The sequence below is a fragment of the Corapipo altera genome, unplaced genomic scaffold (assembly GCF_003945725.1).
Source record: "Corapipo altera isolate COAL_440 unplaced genomic scaffold, ASM394572v1 239, whole genome shotgun sequence".
Lineage (NCBI taxonomy): Eukaryota > Metazoa > Chordata > Aves > Passeriformes > Pipridae > Corapipo > Corapipo altera.
The window spans coordinates 3,274,240-3,294,079 of NW_020884938.1; the positions used below are offsets into that span (position 1 = coordinate 3,274,240).

Sequence of the window (19,840 nt, forward strand, 5' to 3'; positions counted from 1 at the left end):
ACCAGCAAAAAGAGAGAGCACAAACATCCCTGCCTTAACCTGTTCCCAGGGGGGAAAAAAAAAAAAAGAAAAAAAAAAAAAGAAAAAACCCAACTATTTATAAGTTTTCTGTTTCACAGAGCAATGAACAGGTCCCAGTGCCTATCATAGAGCACAAGTCTTTGCACTCATTCTTCTTTTAGCTAGAATTCATAGTATTTTCTTCCAGTAGGTCTCATAGAAATTATTTTGTGGCACACTATTACTTTGGAGTGCATGTCTGCTGCAGGAGTGAATTGAGATTCTTTAACCTTTTATTTTCTTTATTTCAACAAAATGAAGAATGCAAGTAAGAACTTTAATACTATAAAATGTAATGGACCACAGATTGGGAAAGGATAGGCATGTACTATCACAACATGCTCTATAATATCTCCAAAACACTGTCCAACATCAAGGATCAAATATAGCCCAGCAGCCACAAAAAACCTGTGGCAGAAGTGAGATTAAAGAAGGAACATAAGCCAAAGAACACCTTGATACCTCATCCTCACTGTAACAACAAAATAAAGGAAGAGATTACAGATGTGGGGTTTGTTTTAATCACCACCATAATGACATGTAACACATGCTCTCAAAAGATGTACACAGGCTCTCAGCCCTGTACATGCACTCAGTTTATTTTTCTGGAAGAAAAGAGAAATATGGCCTTTTAGAAAGAGAAGACTGCTAATAATTAACAGGTTAAGTGATGATAAAACCAACAAACCACTCTTAGCCTATTGTCAACTGTGAATAAAAATAGTTAGCAAAATAAAAGAACTTCACCAAATATAATATAATATAATATTTAACATGTTGTGAAGCTTACCCTTGCCATATCAACAAGGAAGTTCTCAAATAGCTTCCAAATATGGTTACTGGCATAGATTTCTTTCATTTCCACTTCAGTGTCCACATAACAGTGGTTAACAAAATTAACATAGGCAATTTTCACCTGCAGGAACAACCGAAACACACTCAGTATAAAATGGAACAGTAAAAACAATTAACATAATATTTTGTAAATGCAAAAATACTGAACAATAAAAATGATCCACCCCTGCACTTGCTGAGTTGACTGTGGTGGATTGATGCCTTGTGACAGGACAGGGCTTGCCAAATATAAAATAAAATGTCTATAGCAGAGCTGAGACTGCAGTCCCTGTATTACCACAATGCTATTGCAGCACTTCGGGATCTAAATGAAAGAGAAAGGTTGTGGAGCACTGGGACTGCAGCAATAGCAGCACAGGGCTTCAGAGGAGGACTGCAGTTGCACTGCTCTCCAGCATTGTAAGTCTGCATGCACACAGCATAAAAATGGACAGCCAGAGCCTGAAATGTGTAGATTAAGTATAAACATATGCAGATGCACTGGAAATTTCCTGTCATGGTCAAAGGAGACGAGATAGTTGCATATGTTTATTGCAGTCAGGAGAAAACTCACATCAGACCTTCAGGTTTCGTTTGGGCTTTTTTTTTAATTAGCATCTGTTGAAATGAATGTTAGGAGGAACTTCTGAGCAAAATCAAACATTTTTCTTTTTAATAAAAGAATTAGTTGATCACAAGGGGACTTTTCCATGGTACAGAGGGAGCCTTAACGCCTGCAGGCCCGAGTTCTGTTGCCATGAGCCCCATTTTTCCATCAGATAATATCCCAGCCCTACTGAAGCATGAGAGGAAGTAGTTGCAGAATTGTGCCTCAATATGCAGTGAGTAAAAACATTTGCTGGACTGCAGTTAAATTCAGTAAAATGACGCTTCACCTCAAACTCTTCACTGACTTCATTTCCAGCAAATTCAGGCAGCAACAAAACATTGCCTTCACCAACCATTCAGCTGGGTCTTCACAGCTACAGCCAGAAGTTATGAGAGAACTAAACTCTGACAGTGACTGGACCCAGCCAGGAAAACAAAACAAGGTGTGTGGCCTGAAGGGTTGACAACCAAAGCATAAGGGAGAAGGAATTTTCTGCTGAAGAAAATTCTGTCTTATTCTTTCTCACTTATTCACCTGTTTCCAGCCCATTTTCTGTAAAAATATTCAACTTGTCAGTATATTACAAACAACAAAACATTGAGTTTCTAAAAACGCTAAGTTGGTTTCGTCATGCCGTGAATCCTACCTCAGGAATGCAGTCATCATGGGTCACTACCCTCACTATATCATCCAGTGGCAGGAGGGAATTGCACTTGATCTCTGTGTACACATTCTTTCCCTCTGTACAAGCTGCCAGCAGCTCCACCAGAGTGACGTGATACGCCAAAGGCCCGCTTTCATCAGCTCGGTCTCGCTCTGAACACATCATTTGGAGCAGGACTGGAAATGATGCTCTGTCGTTGTAGAATATCAACACATCTTCACCACCATTTATCAGCTGAAAGAGATATCAAAGTTTTAAGCACTCTGCACTGCAGTAATTTTGGGCTCAGTGATCTTAAAGGTCTTTTCCAACCTAAGCAATTCTATGATTTTCTTTATTTCTCATTTAGTTCTATCTTTAAGTATGCAAAGACTGTCTAGCAAAAAAGAAGCACCAACCCAACAACCAAATAAAACTTATTTTGATGTGGCTTAGCAAATGCACATGTCAAAAGAACATCCAGACTTCTGCTCTTATCTACACGTGTGCAATTCTGGAATAACTCACCAAGGAGCAAGCTAATGCAAGGTGAATTTGAGGTTTAATGTCTATGTAGCTCTGTTTTACTTAAGACAGTCTACCATCCTTATTATTCCTACCATCTCGGTGTTTATTGAAGTTAATTAGTTACTCTCACCTCCTACTCTGAGACCAGGATGCATTATTATCCCTGTTTTATAGACAGGCACTTGAGGTGCAGGGAGATGAAATCTTCCATGCTGCCTCACACAAAAAGCCTGTGGCTCACCCAGAATGGAACCCACCTGTTCTCCCACCTTTCTCAGCATTGGAAATAAAGGATGATTCTTCCCAGCCCATACAAATGTGACAGGTGGGTCATGACATTGTCAGTGTCATGTCAGCACTTCCATTTAACAGAAAACTGGTGTATGTGATAAATATTTGATCCTGCTACAACTGCATTGCTCATCTCAAGAGGATCCAGATCCCACTGGCAGTGCTGTTCCATGAGCTCAAGCAGAGCTGGGACAGGACAGCAGTCCTGCCCTCTCTCCTTTCCTTTTAAGCATAATGCCCTCTCAGTGTGAGTGAAAATAAGCTCCCACAAGCCTTTCCTAGCACAAAATACAGCTTGGCAGCACCACATATTCTGTGAATTAGGCTCTTGACATATCTAATCCATATGTGGCATGAAAATCCATCTTACTGAATTCAAGGGTGAGAAAGCAGCAAAAGCAGGAATGAAAATTAGTCTCCCAGAATGAAAAGTCAAGAAACATTTCATTACATTTTCCAGGTTTCAACATTTCAAATTTTGAATTCACAACTTTTCTGTCTGTGTTTTCCCCGGTTCTTCCTTATTTTTATTTTGACATTTTGCTGGAATGAATTGTGAATTCAGTCTTTCCTACAATTCCTATTTCTCATTTATCTCCAGGTTTCTAAAAAATTTTTAGTCATGACTTTCTCAGACATTTTCTGGACAATCCACAGTACAGGAAAAGCTTTTAAAGAGACAAGAGCTTGGGAAGGGGGAAGGAGACAGATCAGGGACCCATTAATTTCATTGCACTCAATGGTAAAAAAAAAAGGGGGGGAAAATATGAGTATTCGGAATGTTGGAAAATTGAACTAACTTTTTAATACTGATGTTTGACATTATGCTCTTAGGACAAAATAATAATAAAAAAATCCACATTTGACCCTCTGGGAAGGTACAATCTCTGTCACTTTCTATTAAGTTGTTCACGACATTCCCATAGTTTTTTCCGCTTGGGTACATTTTGCACATGGAAGACGACAAAAACTCTTTCCTGGTTCCTCTACAGTTACACTGCTATGTCAAATCCAGACCTACTCTGTACCAGTATTGCTTGACATTTATCAATGATAAATATATATCAGTGATAGGAAAAAAAAATCCCCAAACCAGCAGCATTTTCTTCTACTAAAATATATTTTCAATGAGTTAAGAACTCCATGAAAGTATAATGAAGGCTGGTCATTGGAGCAGGTGTTGATGTTTTGTGATATATCACTTCAGAACACTACAGGTAATAGAAAACCCCGCTGCAACATTGATCTGGTTCAACAGTAAACTCTGCTCTCCCTTCTGTAATAGTGTTTGCACTGATAGGCATGGTTCTTCCAGGAACCTCAAAGTAGACTTGTAATGAGAAAAAGTGCTCTAAAGAACCTTACAGGTCGGTAAACATCATTACTAGCACTCCACAGACATGGAGAGCAAGGATAGGAGAACAAGTGAATAAGTCAAATTGAGAATGTTCAATGTATTTTATGACAGTGCATTTCCTAAAACATGTAAATATGGTCAGTTCATCCCTCACACCCAGTAAACAGGGATAAGCCTTAATATACTTCCTGTGGGTGAAAGAAAACACAGGAGTGGTTGAGGCATGCTGCACAGCCATATTCTGTCTTGTCTTGTGGTAAATTGTTTATGTGCCCCATCTGGAGGCACAAAAAAAGTTACACCACTTGTTTAAGGTCACAAAATCTCAGTTTTCTACTGAGGAACTGTCCTGACTCTGTGTCAAGTTCCAACCATTTGGCTACACTGTTCCCTTTATATTGGATTGCCAGTCATGCACCATTCAAATTTCACTATTAGCATCCTTCTCTGACAAATCATAATTGCTTACCTGTAATTTCCTACTTTTTTTAAAAACAGATCTTACCCTCTTTCATCAAAATTTCCTCCCTCCCCCCAGGCAAATTCCTGCAGGACTTATGGTGTGAATGACATATCCAAGTTCATTTCTACTTTTATCATGCAGCCAGATTGAAAATGTAATATGAAAATTGAAAATTTATCTTTGTCCTGTTGTAGGACAACAACAAAATATATTTAAATTGAGAAAAATCCAAAAATGTTGTTGGATGAGGAAGTAAAAACCTACAAGAAGCTTTGGTGGAAGGGGAGAAATCTAAAACCACAAATGCACAAGAACTGTTTCAATTATGTAAATCAAAGGCTTGTAATTGATATTGCATGTTAAAACACTTCAGTCAAATTGAAAAGGTTGAGGTGGATTCCATTAAAGGTTATCCATGTAGGCTGACGCTTTATTTTCTTAATTATAACTTTTCCCTCTTGTTGCTGTGGAATAGAATTTCAGCAGGGCTTAGTTTTGTTCATACCACAACTAGAGCTTATCTGTGATTTCTTTGCAAAGATGACTCTCAAAAAAAAAACCAAAAAAAAAACCCAAACCAACAAACACTAAACAAAAAAAAGAAAAGCACTTTGTAAAGCAAAGAAAAATGTTGCTTGGAGTCTGATCCTACCAGGACTTTTTACCATATTCAACTCTAACCACTGATTAATCTCATTGAACTGCTAACATAATTACAGTTAAATGCACAAGTGTCTGCAAGTTGAAGACTTCATATATCATGCTCACTATATATCAAATCCTAATTGCAGAGAAGTCAATTAGGTATTTTCCTAGGAACTTTAATGGCATAAAGATTTGTCCACAAACCACTCAGCAGAATTTACCAGGTCAGACAGAATCTAGCTAGTTAAAGCTAGAGTAATTCTACTGACTCTCACGTAAATGCTCTGGGAGAAAACAAAAAAAAAAAGGCAGAAACTAGTATCTAAAATTGTTACATGTTGAAAAAAAATGGTCTACAACAACACTATTTAGACAAATCCATACAGGTACAAGCCTGCCACAAGGTGGGTAAAAGAGACCCTAAATTACAGTACAGGAAAATGAAGGTTTATGTAACTTTGAGATTTCCATGCTACATCATCTACAAATAGACAGCTCTGTATCACCATGCTAACACTCATGTTTTCTTTCTAGTAGTTATACAGATGGCCTTACAAAATTAGATCAAACTCCCAAAAACGTCTGCTAAAATATTCATTATTTGTGATACTGTTTAAAATTCTAAAGTGAGGTACCAAGAGCAAAAAAAACCAACCTCAAAAAACATGAGTGATTAACATGAGAACTCTTCTCTTACCTCTGTCATTACCATGTCCTGGCATTTTTTCACATATTTGCCATCTGCTTTCACGATGGTTTGCAGGAATCGCAGGTACTCCACGTGCCGCCCGTGGGTCTCGATGCAGTGCACAAAGTGCTGCACCACCCTCTCACTGATCTCGTTACACAGGAGGTAGTTGTTCATGAAGATGTGTCTCATAGTTTCAGCTTCCAGCAGCTGGAACAGGTTAAAATCAAAACAGCATTGTAAGAAGAGCGGATTTGCTTTGGGATTGGAAGAGAAAGGCACATTGGTCAAGGGAAACTGGAAAAATCCAACGTGCACCAGCCCAGTCACTAAGCAATGATCTGGGGCCTAGATATCTCCACACTTCCCTATGAGTATAAAATGATCCTTAAGTGGACATAAGCAAAACCTGTGTCCATGTGGAAGGTGAAGACACACACATAAATACACTGCTAGAGCACCCTATTCTCTGTGGTCATCAGTGACAGGACCCGAGGGAATGGCCTGAGGTTGTGTCGGGGAAGGTTTAGGTTGGACAGTAGAAAAAGGTTCTTCCCCAGAGGGTGGTTGGACACTGAACAGGCTCCCCAGGGCACTGGGCACAGCACCAAGGCTGACAGAGCTCAAGGAGTGTTTGGATGATCCTCTCAGGGACACAGTATGACTCTTGGAAGTGGTCCTGTGCAGGGCCAGGAGTTGGACTCAATGATCCTTGTGGGTCCCTTCCAACTGGGCACATTCTGTGATTCTGTGAGTTTGGTATACAGGAACCTGAAACCACCCTCATCTCACTCACAATCATACTTGGCATTGAGCCAACCACATGAGAGGATTAGTGGCTGTGACTCCCTCTGTGACTGACAGAGGCATTTCCAGCAGGCCAATCATTGCATGTGCAGCCTGATCACTTCCTGAGAGAACATCTCTTTCCACAGGAAACAGAGAGGGAGCCTAAGGCTGCGTGTCAGTAAGCAGCACAGAACAAGAGGAACAGATCAGTAGCAAGAGGAGATTTTGTGCATTCTTGGGGCTTTTCCTTCAAACTTGCCCTGGTTTGATCCCTTGGACTAAAGGCTCATGAGAGTCAGGTGTGCTCCTAGAGAATCCGTCTCTTTAGTGTCATCTGAAAGGAATCCACACCAAGTTTGCTCCATAATGTGGACAAAAGCACCACAACTGTGATGATGACCAGGATGATCAGGAAATCAACTTCAAAAGAACAGAGATGCAAGTGCAAGCAAGCTCCCTACTTGGCACCTGAGTGAAGTGTCTGTGTCAGACAGGATGGAATCTGGGCACTGGTCCCCACTGGGGTCAGCTCAGTGCCATTCACTAATTCCACAAAAGAGCATAAATAAAAAATAACAGAACAAATGCTTCCTAATGTACACAGGCCAGGATCTACAATTTTTATAGTCACAACTCTATCTAATAACAGCATGCTTTGCTCAGTAGATGTGCCACAGAGCAAGAGTCATCCGACATGAATGTATCTGCAAACACACATACATATATACACAAAGGGATTGTGACAGAAAGGTGTATTGTAAAGACAGTGATTTAATAAAAGATTGAATTTTAGATTAGTTGATTCAAATGGGGGCACCATCAGCAAAAATGAATGGGTCTGATTCTGCTCTCACACGAGCTTCACGACAGCGTAGTCACAGCATCAGACTCAAGCTAAACACCATGTGATGATGTGACACATGTTCATAGATACTTCCAGTAAAGCCCACAAGTAATGTTGTTTTCCACTTGTAAAATGTGAACATTCAAAACAATGACATGAAAAGCAACAATAAGGGGGAGAAGAGAGAGAACAGGGAAAGGAAAGAGAAGAGAGAGAATGTAACTTAATTAAATTATTTATTTAGCAGTGGAATTTTTCACCAAGACCAAATTTACTTCCAGTTATAATATTCTGCTTAAAATTAAATACTTACCCCTGGAGTTAAGAACAAGTTGAGATTTTTGTGGAGGAGAACTTGATTCTGAGGATTTCCTCGACAGAAATTCTGAAGAAAAGTGTGGGCTAGATTCATAACTTCATTCATTTTTTCATCGCTCTGCAGGAAGAAAAGACAAACAAAATCAGATGAGCACACCTAAAGATACTTATTAAAACCACACAAGGTCAATTCAGCCAGGAACAAGCCAATTCTCCTGAGCCTCTATGGGGCAGGAATTCTCCCTCTGGCAAAAGCAACTGATCTAGTTCCCTCCAGAGGCTGTACCTTACTCTGAATCACCTTGACCGTAGGAAGTCACAGGTAGGAGCACAAAACTCCAAGTAAGATTTCCTAATGCCTGGTTATAATTTCCTAGTTTAAAAAAAAAAGTGCAAAGTGGCTTAATTTAAAAAAAAAAAAGCTCTCTAGCCCACATTAGTTTTAAGCTTTGGCAAAGGTTTGGCTTTTATATAGCTACATATAGAAGCAGATGTATGTGTGCATGTGTGTGCACACCTACACAGATACATATGCTCATACACGGTACTCCCACACAAATATATGCCTATTTTATATCCCCATTTTATATTCCTCTCATGTAGTATTCTAATTATGATTTGATGAACCACCTCTATGGACAAGCACTATTTTGCTGATGACACCTGAACCCAGTGTCTGTATCATAACATCAGTGGGTAACTCAGGAAAATGTAGGCCAGTAAAGGTTTTATCTTCTCTCAGTGCTTCCTGTAAGATCTAGAAAAGATCTGCTCTTTAAAAGGCTAAGTAGATCATTCATTTGTATGCTCCATGCCACTAAATCAGTACAAAATCACATTATCTTGGTTAAAAAAAATGTTAAGTGGAACTAGGTTAGAGATGTCCACCACAGAAACAAAGAAGTTATTTCAGATTTGACCCTTGGTCCATCTAATGTATCTACAACAGCATTCACATCAGTACCTAAGAGTGGGATTTAGATTCCCTGGCAGGAGCTGTGTTAAACCACTACTTCTCACTGTGCAGTGACTACAGATCCAAGGTTTGCATATTATAGGAATGACAGCACCGTGACACCCAGGCACCCGAGGCAGTAAATATTAAGTTTTCAATAATACCTGTTCTGTGCAGGCAGCCATACTTAAACTGAGCCCAAACCCATTATTCTTAAGGTAGGAAATCATAATTTCGTGTTTCTACCACATTTGACCAAATTCAATTTTAAAAGATATTCACATTAATTATCGAGCCTCTTGAGGTTTTTCTTTTATTGAGCTCATGTTCTTTACCACTAAAGTTATGAGAATAACCTTTTCATAGGGGATCTGCAGAAGGTCCAAGACCACCAAGTGGGCGCCCATATTTTTCAGCAATCGCTGCTGTTGGTTCCGACCTTTTTTATTCTGAACACACAGTTTGCTGAGTCGAATCAAAATCTACAAACAAACAAACAAATAAATAAGCATGAGAGCAAGTAAAGCACCAGCCATGTCACACAAACCCAAACAAAAATACTTTCTTTCAAAACAATTACTAAATTACTTATCAAACAAGTATGTCAAGCAAGTTTCTTGGCAGGTGTACCAACCTCTTTAACAATATTGTAGTTATTGCTTTTAATGCTGTCTATCTGGGGTTTTTTGGTCCCATCCTGGATTGGGCTCAAAATGTTTGACTCCTGTAATAAAGAGCACACGACAAGAGGAGATTTATTGCAGTTTCCTCAACATGAAATAATTGTGTTTAGTAACAGTCAGTGAAGAACTATTACAGCAGCTCAAAAGGAATTGATATAACACAGATAATAAAGAAAAATATTTGTTTATTCTTTATCCACTGGTCCAGGGGATGAAAAGATTCACATTCAAGTCCTCCCTTTGTTTCAAATTTCCAATGCAATTTGAGGCAATTACTCTTATGATTTCATGCTTCTGATCATCCTAAACTAGAATATGTCCCTAAATCAGACTAGACATCCCAAGGAATTAAAATAATGTGAGAATATGGACCATAAGTGTATTCTAGCACTGACCACATGTTCCAAAAATCTGTAATACATCTGGAAAGATTACAAAATCTGTGTATGTGAGCATTAAAAAGTCTGGAGAAAGAGCTTAAGACGACCTCTGCAGTTGAGATAAGTAGAGAGGAGTTCTCAACAGTACAGGAACAAGTAGCATGTGGAAATTAGAGATGTTCCTCCCGCGAAGAGGATGCTTCTGTCCTTAGTCTCTGGATGATGCAGGAAAGGATTTAAAAACAAATAGGAACCATATGTTAAGCTGCAACATCAAGTCATGATGCTGTATGCTCTGGGCCTTGGCTCTTAGAAAGCCCCAGCTGGGTATGATAAATAAGAGAAATCAAGTCAGTAAGTATCTGCCAACACCCACACACCTTTCCACTCATGTCTCAAATCAAAACACGGAACAACATCTACACAAATAAGAATACTGGCAGTGTTGGGGTTTTTTTTCCTGCTGTCAGCTATGGTAAGCCTTTCTTAATTGCAAACACAAAAATCTGAAAGACTAGCCTTTGCATGCTGAAATTATTAAGCATGAAGAAAAACTGCAGGAAATCTTGAGACTGCTTGAAAGTATAACCAGAAGGATGTAAACCAGTGGAATGGCATTTAAAAAAAGAAGAAACAGGTGCACTTCTGAGTTTCATTGTGTCCTCAAACTTCCTACTGTTTTAGAGAAGAGAAGTCTTCTAAAACACACACGTGCACGCCAAGCTGAATGTTTGTATGTCTTGAAACCTCTCTCTGAACTTTCTTAGCTGATGGTGAAGTCGGGGAGTTCTATAAATCCCATCTGGCCCAAATTTGCAGTGAGGTAAGAACAGCTGCACCACTTGGCCATGAGGGCTGTTTATAACAGTGTCAGCACCACTGTTTAGCATGGTCATGTTGACCTATGCTGCAAGAGTGGATTTTATTTGTTTAGGTTTGTTAGTATGCAGGCTGCCATCTCTCTAGCTCTTTGAATCAATACTATGCAGGATATTTCAGGCTTTTTGCTATAACTAACCACCCTCCTCCATTCTGGGACTGCAAGTTAACCAAGATTAATTTACCTGTTAGTTTTATCAGCATTCTTCCTCAATCAAAGCAGTTTTATAATCCATGTGAACTATATGTCTTATCTGGAAGTGGTGATCAGCATCAAACTGCTGAATCCATCCTTTCTCTTAACAAAATAAAAATCTGTTTATTGAACCTGTAAGAGTATGCCAGGGATGTAGTTATCAAGAGAATCACACCACTGGGATACCAAAGGCACTCGTTATGCCCCATGGTAGACATCCTCTGTCACACTTTTCCACAGGGGACAGGGAGGCATAGGGATCTCACTGAGAAATGTTCTCACCTGAGTACTCTACCTTTAGGAAATGGTATTTTCTGAAAAAGACTGCTTCCTCTATTCATAGAATTCCTGGGATATCACTCTGTGTCAGCCTTAGGATCCTTTCTTTCTAGTCCCCAGTGGAAGCCCAGATTGCAGCTTTCAGCTCAAGTAGTTCCCTGCCACTGAAATAGTCTCCCTCACCTCAGCAGGGCAGCAGTGCAAGGCACTTGTCAGTGCCCCCAGGGCAGAGCTTTGCCCTCCACAGGCTGTATTTACTTATTTACTGTATTTACTTGAACTTCCTCAGTGAAGGGTGAAGATGAGAAGCCCCACAAATGCCACTGCACTGCATTCCAGCTTCACCCAAAAGCACTTTCACTGAGCCTATTTCTCCTCCTCAGAGCTATGTTTCTGGTGCCACACCACCAATTCATCCTCCAGGGACAGGACAATAAAGATCACACTTTCCATAGTCCATGGTGTCCATACAGACTCGGAACACCCTTATCCCACCCTTAGAGAGAACCAAGTGAACATGCTTTATCTGCTTTGCCCTTCTCAAACAAGGCTCAGTTACATGAGACCAATTTCAGCATTTCTCCTAATCTAATACAGTGTCCAATTTATGCCTGACCTAACTCCAAGCACTCTTTCCTAGAACTCTGCTCTCCAGTTTCTATCAAGACAGTCCGGCATGGATGCAAGATTTGCCATTTTTCCTGTGGGCAACTCTGGATACTTTTGGAAGAACAAGGAAGAACAAGGCCTTTTTGCAACAAATCCCATTTCGGGAGTCATATGACTTTCAAAAAAAAACAAACAATAGTACTACAGGTTATGATAGAAAGGTGGAAACAGTTACCCAGAAAGACTCAGAAGCCCAAGGGCAAAAAAATATTTATATTTTAAAACTGTCATGTACGTCTATCAATGTGCTTTGGTGAGGACAGAAACTTAAGCTTAACATTAATGTAATGTCATTTAAGCCCTTGTGTGCAATTTAATGTTGCTTGGGAAAAATTAAGCACAGGGAAATGAAGCACATTCCCTAAAGACCATGGGGTTCATCCAGCTCAGTGCTGAATACCCAGCATCCAGTCCAAGAAAGCATGGATCTCATGAGATTTTTATCTGCTTGAAGCCAAGCCACCTGCTTCACACGTTGTAGATTATGAGTAGCACGTCACCTCTAACATCTGGCTTAAGATCTCAAAAAGAATAATGACTATCTTTTTTTTTTTTTTGCAAGCTAAAAACATTTGCTGACTATTAAAGAATAGTTTAACAGGGGAAAAAAAATAAGGGACAAGATCCTGAGCTATTGTAATCTGGCACAGCTCTCAGGGAATTACCACCAGATGATTTAACCAGCAGATTACGTATTACTGTTCTGATACAATAATCTCTCTGATCTGCCAGAGATATTATTGTGCATCTACTGGAGCACTGCTAATCCCCAGGATGCCTCCTGGGGAAAAAACACTGAAAATATCCCATTGAGAGATGCCTCTGTTTCAAGCACATTGCTTGAAACAATCCCTCTTCCTGGAGTTTCTCTGCTATCAAGACTATCCATAGGAATAAAGAGGATCTTATTACACTTTTAGAATGCATTATAGCTAAATAACCTTGTAATCCTGCTGCAATTCTGCATCCTGTTTCCCCATTACCTTTCCCATTCATTAAATACATAAGGAAGATTTCTTTTCCTGCTAGAGCTATGCTCAAGGAAAGAAAGTAGGAAATCCTACATACTTAAGCTCATAAAGCCCAGATATCTACAAACATCTTGTCTCTTCTTAGTGGCTCCACCTTTTCCTGAATGTGTGGCCTCCACAATGCTGCATAATCTCCACTTGGCTTCCTACTAAGCTTCCCCTAGCATCTTCCTTATCCATTTTTCTTGACACCAGAGAAGATTCTACCATGGAAGAGAAAAAGGAAAGTGCTCTGTCAGAAATCGCAGTTGTTCATCTCTCCCCACTTCCTCTGATGAAAATGGAAAAGTGGGAATAAATATTGGTGGGAAAGCATGCTTTATCTACTGTTATACCACAAACCTCAATTACAGCAAGTCCTGTAACACTCTGTGTTTTCTTAAAGATTCACACTGGAGTTAAGTATTACTCTTACATGAGTAAGTGATTACATTATGACCTCAGTTTTCACTGAAAAACAAAATTAAAAAAAATCTAAAGAAATTTTAAGAAAAAAACCAGGTCTTCATGGTGCCAGATCAAGTTCTGCAGCTTCTCAAATCACAGTATATCCTGACAGTGTGGTATAACAAGGGCCAAAGAAACCAAAACATTACTTCACCCACAAAATCTCAACATTCTTAGGTCAAGTCTTATGTCTGGTGAAGAGTGGAATTACTTGTGATGTTTGAAAACATGACTGTTCTCATCTCCCTTAGGTGCAGGACACTCTCCTCCTTCTTTCTTCCAGCAAACCAACCCGTCTGCCAACATGTGATTCCAAAATTGCTTCCCTGGCTACGGAGTGTTGCCACACATTATAGTTTGCTCCCTTATGCAGAAAGGAAGGCAGCTCTGGGACATAAGAACACAGTTACTGAAATCAGCAGGAAAGAATATTGAACACACTGATAAAAGAGGTTTTATTTCCTTTTCTGCCTATTCCTAAAGCTCAGCCAGAATCCTGCACATTCTCACTTTGCTACTTTGGTTAACCAGACCACAGTTTTGCAGCTGTTCATGCAACTACCCATCAATATTGAAACAACTCTGACAGCAAAAGCTTTAAACTCACCTCCAGTGGCTCCTCTCCCCCTTTGGTCTGATTGTCGCCCACCTCTCCACTCTCATAATTGCTGCTCTTCTCAACCCACAATTCTGATTTTTCCACAGTCAGGCGGAGCTGATCAAGATCAGCCTTGATTTGCTTGTAGTTATCCACATCTTGATTGGACACCAGCAACTGAACCTGGAAATAGAGAAAATTAGAAAGCTATTACAGCAGCAGCACCAGCACTTATGCCTGGGTAATTTGCTCAACAGTTCCCTTTCTAAGCCTCTCTTTTCAGGTGCTTTATGCAACCTCCTCTATGAAATAGAAACATGGCACACACGGGCCTTTGGCCCCCATTCACCCAAAACCTTCAGCAGAGCCAGAGACTGGAGTTGCCCAAAACAGGATAGTTATAACATTCACAACATTCTCTCACCTTCTTTAATACACTGCAAAACATTTTCAGCATAAGTAGTTTACAAGCTCAGAGCAAGCTCTGATGCACTGATTATGATCCTCACAGCATTAAAACAATAGTTACATGCATCTACCATTAGAAACAGCTAATCCTGCAGCACAGGACTTCAGAACAAAAAGACCAAAAACGGATGACTGGACGAGGAATCAGGGCATCCAAAGAAAATTTAGAATGGCCAGCAACTTAAATGATCACCTACATCACCATGATCAAATACTGAAAAATAACCGTTAGGCCAGAGTAGAAAGACTTATTTCAATACAGCTGACAAACTGACTTCCAGGTTCATGTAATTTCTCACTATCTGAATAGTTGCCTCTAAGATTAATCTCATTTTTACCTTTTATTTTTGTACTGCTCAAGTTATCTGAGTTTTGTCAGTTATTTGCAGCTCTTGATTTAGCATGACCTACACATTTTCTTTCTTTGGAACACTCTCTGTTGCACCAAGATTATTAATGAAGATAATATTCAAAAAAACTAACAAGAATCTTTACAGTAAATCAATAACCACTATTAAGAAACTGTACTTATGTAAAAGATTAAGGTCACATGGTAAACAAGAACACTGATAGGTATATTTTTTAAAAAAAAAAACCACAGCATTACATGCAGGCAGATATTCACTATTGTGTAACAAAGTTTTCATCATCATCTTTCTTGGCTTGGCAAAACCTTATTATTTTACACAATTTATGAATGCTGCTCATCTGCAGACATTCATATTCCATGTTCACTGTAGGGTTTTTTTGTTTATTTCTCAATTAGCCTTTTCCTTTACAAAAACATGTTAAGCAACTCAGTCCTTGCTTACCTGGGAATAAGAGCTATTTATGCCACTAACTAGCAAGGCCTAACTTTAAATATCCGGTAGGAGGCCATTATGATGCACAAGAAAAACATTAAACAAAAGCTTTTCAGGTCTGTATCATTCATCTACTTTTAAACAAGAGGAACATCTTACATAACGATGAGACAACAGGCTATCAAGCTCCTGAAATAAGCATCAGATGGTCTTATCAACATATGTTCTGAAGGGTTACATAACAGAGATGTCTCTGTCACCCAGCCCCATGACATCAGATCTCCCCATCCTAATCCCCTGACACATGGAGCCTGCACATGCACCGTTATCAAAGGGGAAGAATAAAAGCTGGAAACAGGCTCGGCTCTATTACTGCCTTCCTGTTATTTGGGCATACCTCTATCAGATGGCAGAGCACGGTGCAAACACACCTGAATTAGAGCTAGAAACACCACATGGATAACAAAAGAGCTTTATCCCCAGCCTAAGCAGCCCTGAGGACGGGAAAGTCTTACTGCCAACACCTGTGCCCTGCTTGCCGCACACGAGGCACTAACTCTGTCCCGGAGGGATCGCTACATCCTGTGAGATGCTCACCATGGACCCACATTTTCCCTAGTGGATGCAATGCCAGAAATAACCATTTCTGGGTGCACAGAAAGAACTATTTCTGGGTCCACAACTCTAATATACACCAGTACATATATAGCCAAAGAAGTCTGATGATACTGGACCTCTAAGGAAACTACACCATCTTAGAACAACCAGCAGTTTAGGCGGCAAAGCTTTGGAAAGTCTCCCTGCATTCCAGTTTCCTGGAATAACACTGTGCCCATCCATACCTGTTTAAATGCTTGCAGAACTTCTGCTCTCTGGCTGAAGTGCTTAAATAGGAGGTGCAGAGCACCTGAGAGCAGTGGAGGGTAGTCGTGCATGATGAGGTGAATGAGGACCCGTAAGAAAGTTCTGCCCCCTTCATCGTCCAGCTGAACTGCATTCTTCTCTTTTCTGCAAGAAAAATGAGGGGGGAAAGCACCCAGTAAAGTAAAATAAATCAGAAAAAATTAAAGCCTTATACATATATATCCCTGTATATGCAACTTGCATTTGACAGAGCTCTTAAAATCAAATGAAATCGGCTGCAGGAAGGAAATTATAAATATCACTTTAATATATTTTATAAGGACTTGAATCCTGCAGTTATGTGCTGTTGCAGCAATCTTGTAGCAGAATGGACACTATGGAATGCAAAGAAGTATATGTGAAATGTGTCAAATATTGTGATTAAAATCCATATTGCAAAAACATTAATTTATGTAAGTTGTGCCAAGCTCATCCCCAATCCAAATTAAATGAAGTAAACTGCATTTCACAAGAGATTAATTCGACCCTTTTCTTTTCACTCCTTCCTTTTTCAGCTGCTATTAAAATTTCATTTAAGAAAAAATAAGATCAAAAATAGCAAGAATTGCGAAAAGCATCATATTTCTGGAATCATATTCATAAAGTGAAACGGCAGAAAGCAGATTAACACTTAACATATCAAAGCAGAAGTAATGTTTCCAAGAAACCATTCGGGCTCTCTGTTCATTTTAAAGATGCAGATGCCAAAGGCTGTGTGTTGTTTTACATTATGGGAGTTCAGGGAGAGGACTTGAAGGCATTGCTTCTGCTGGTAAAGATTGAGAAGGCATAAGAGACTGAGAGAGGAAAGATCACAGTGCCCACATTGCAGATCCTTCTCCCTAGCTCCAAGAAAAACTGTAAAGTCTGTGGCCTTGTCTAAATGGAATTAATTTTTACTTGTATAATTATACTCATAAAATTAAACCAATATAGTGATAATGGTAATAACTCTCCAGTGTGAGTGTTTTCCATGGTTTTTTTTTTCCCTGTTCACAGTGTAGCTGAAATCTCTTCCCAAACTCTGCAAGCATAACTTGTGATGTACAGGCCTCTGGTGGTCCAGAAGATCATGGAAGCAGTCCCCTCCTAATTTGAGGAGTCATTGGAAAGAGATTATTGTTGACATAATTTTTTAAATAGGTTCAAACAAAAAGTGCAATTACTACACGTCTAGGAGAAAAACTGAGAGTCAGCAGTAACTTACTGATCCAAGAAATTTGGGCCTACAGCCACAAGGTATACTAGGAAAAAAAAGGCTTTCTTTAGGAGCGCCTGGGTGAGGCATTATAAGATAAATAAATAATTACTGTGTTTTAGCCCATACTCCTGTACACCATTTCCCAGCTGCCTTTGGGAACATGGCAAAAAACTTTCTACCAACTCTCTTACAACTACGAGGATGGTCACTTCCAATCCCACAGCCATCCAGACCAACTGAGCTGTTTCCTTGTTTGAAATCCAGGTCTTTTCTGTCTATGTATAGGTTATACAATAACAAACAGCCAAAGGGAGAGAAAGGGGTGTGAAAACAGGCACAGAATAAAGAGAGGCTGTCCATGAAAAATACCAACACGAACAAACAGATATATACACACAGAGGTAGAGCTTCAGAGAATATACCTGCCAGCAAACATGGTTTCAGCTTGAGCTGCAATTTCATCTATGTCAGGAACGATTGCTGGGGAGAAAAAAATCAAAATAAATATTAAAAAAAAAAAAGCCAGTGATCACTGTTTAATCTGTTCCAAATGGAACTCTGTTCCTCTTTAAAGCAGATGGTATGAAGTAAAGGTCTAACTAGTCATTCCTCAACTAGGCAAAATTCGCTGTCTGCAGGAGTAGCAGGGAAGAAATAGGACATGGGGCAGAGTTAAATTTTGTTTTACTGTTACTGAGGAAGGGCCAAATTGTAGAGATGAAACACAGCCATACGGTGCTAAGAGCTGTACTAACTGCCAGCAGTGAGCCACAAATGACAGAGATTATTAAAACTTATACCTTTTTTGTTAGATAAGCCAACCCCTCTAAAGTACATACATGAATTTTAGAATATTTATCATAAGCCAAATCATTTACCACACTGACATTTTCCTTTAGAATACCTTTAATATAACTTACTACCCAGTATTATATATGTGCCCACCTCCAATTAGAACAATTCTCCCCTACTTCCAGGTGTTCACACAGACCTTTTCAGCACTTCCATGAGCATGAGAAGGCTCCCTGAAAAGTCACTTACATTCCTGTACCACATTCACCTCCACTTAAATCTGTCCTCATCTAACCCCAACCATTCTTCCTGATCTACCCTCCACTCCATTTGTCACTCTGCAGTGTTTTGGGAAGAGCACAAATAAGAGAACAAAATGTCACAATGGGAAAAGGAATCACATTTTTGTTAGAAGAGAAGAGGCCAGCAAAAATCTTATTTTCAAGGAATTCCTTAAAATTTCCTTTTTCCACAAGCTTTTCCACTTCAAGCAGCATGCATCTTCCTGGTGTCATTGAACTCATTTTTTGCAGTCTAATTCTACACGGAATTACTTTATACTGTAACACAACAGCAACATTTACCTGAGGCAGTCCCGGGTGTGTCAGGTGGGGATGTTGTGGAGCAATCAACATTTTCATTGTTTTCCCCAAACTCTCTCTTATAGATAGACAGCATGTAGGATATTCTATAGTCCAGTCTGACATTGAGAATAAACTACATGGGAAAAAAAAAAAAAGAAGTTTTAAAAAAGACTTTTCTTCTGTCAATCCATATTGACACCAATTATTTCACATTTCAGCTACACTTCCAATGCCCCATGAAGACAAGAAGTGGGGCAGAGAGCAAAGACAGGCTCAAGGCTCACCCTCCCAGTTGCTTGACATCTGCCCTTCTGTTGCTCAGCTGTGGAAATGGAAAGCCATATAGGAAAAATCCTAATTCAGAGCTGGAAGTGCTACTTTTATATGGTAAATAGCCAGGCTGGAAACACTAATACCAGTTTAAGTCACTTGGAGAACTGACTACCCATCAGCTGACTTCCAGTGTATCCCACAGGGATGCTCCCTGCCCACAGGAAATGCAAGCACACGATCAAACAGCTTTAAGAGCATTTAACGCATTTTATAACCAGTGGAGATGAAAGCACATGTTTCTTTATCAAGGCTGAGGCAACAGGTCATCTGAAACGTGACAAATGGTGGCAACCTGTTTCTTTGGTTTATAACTAAAGTCAAACACACTTCCCAGACCCACTGCAATAGGATTTGTTTATTTTCTATGATTAAGTTACCCTGTAATTGTACAAGTAAGATTTTTAAAACTAAGAATTTTCCAAGTCTACACTGTCCTAGTTAGAACAGCTGGGACTGATTCATCACTGGATGGGTGTAGCACAAAACTCTGTATTCTATAGCCTTCCATGCCATTTCCCAGAAACTGTTATCAGTAGAGACCTGCAAAATAGGAAGATGTTCCTGTCCTC

At 39.6% G+C, this 19,840-nt stretch overlaps 1 protein-coding gene across 5 annotated transcripts in view; it reads right to left on the minus strand.

The window, feature by feature from the left end:
• The window catches only part of ITPR2 (inositol 1,4,5-trisphosphate receptor type 2), a 242,940-nt gene that overhangs the window by 130,606 nt on the left and 92,494 nt on the right, over window positions 1-19,840 (minus strand). For all 5 annotated transcript variants that reach the window (XM_027660753.1, XM_027660754.1, XM_027660752.1 and 2 more), the window contains 10 exons: window positions 18,939-19,071; window positions 17,985-18,042; window positions 16,301-16,466; window positions 14,197-14,370; window positions 9,660-9,749; window positions 9,382-9,507; window positions 8,066-8,188; window positions 6,129-6,329; window positions 2,151-2,402; window positions 851-976 (listed from right to left, as the gene is read on the minus strand). In XM_027660753.1, coding sequence (XP_027516554.1) covers window positions 851-976; window positions 2,151-2,402; window positions 6,129-6,329; window positions 8,066-8,188; window positions 9,382-9,507; window positions 9,660-9,749; window positions 14,197-14,370; window positions 16,301-16,466; window positions 17,985-18,042; window positions 18,939-19,071 — 1,449 coding nt within the window. The remainder of the gene's footprint in view (window positions 1-850; window positions 977-2,150; window positions 2,403-6,128; window positions 6,330-8,065; window positions 8,189-9,381; window positions 9,508-9,659; window positions 9,750-14,196; window positions 14,371-16,300; window positions 16,467-17,984; window positions 18,043-18,938; window positions 19,072-19,840) is intronic.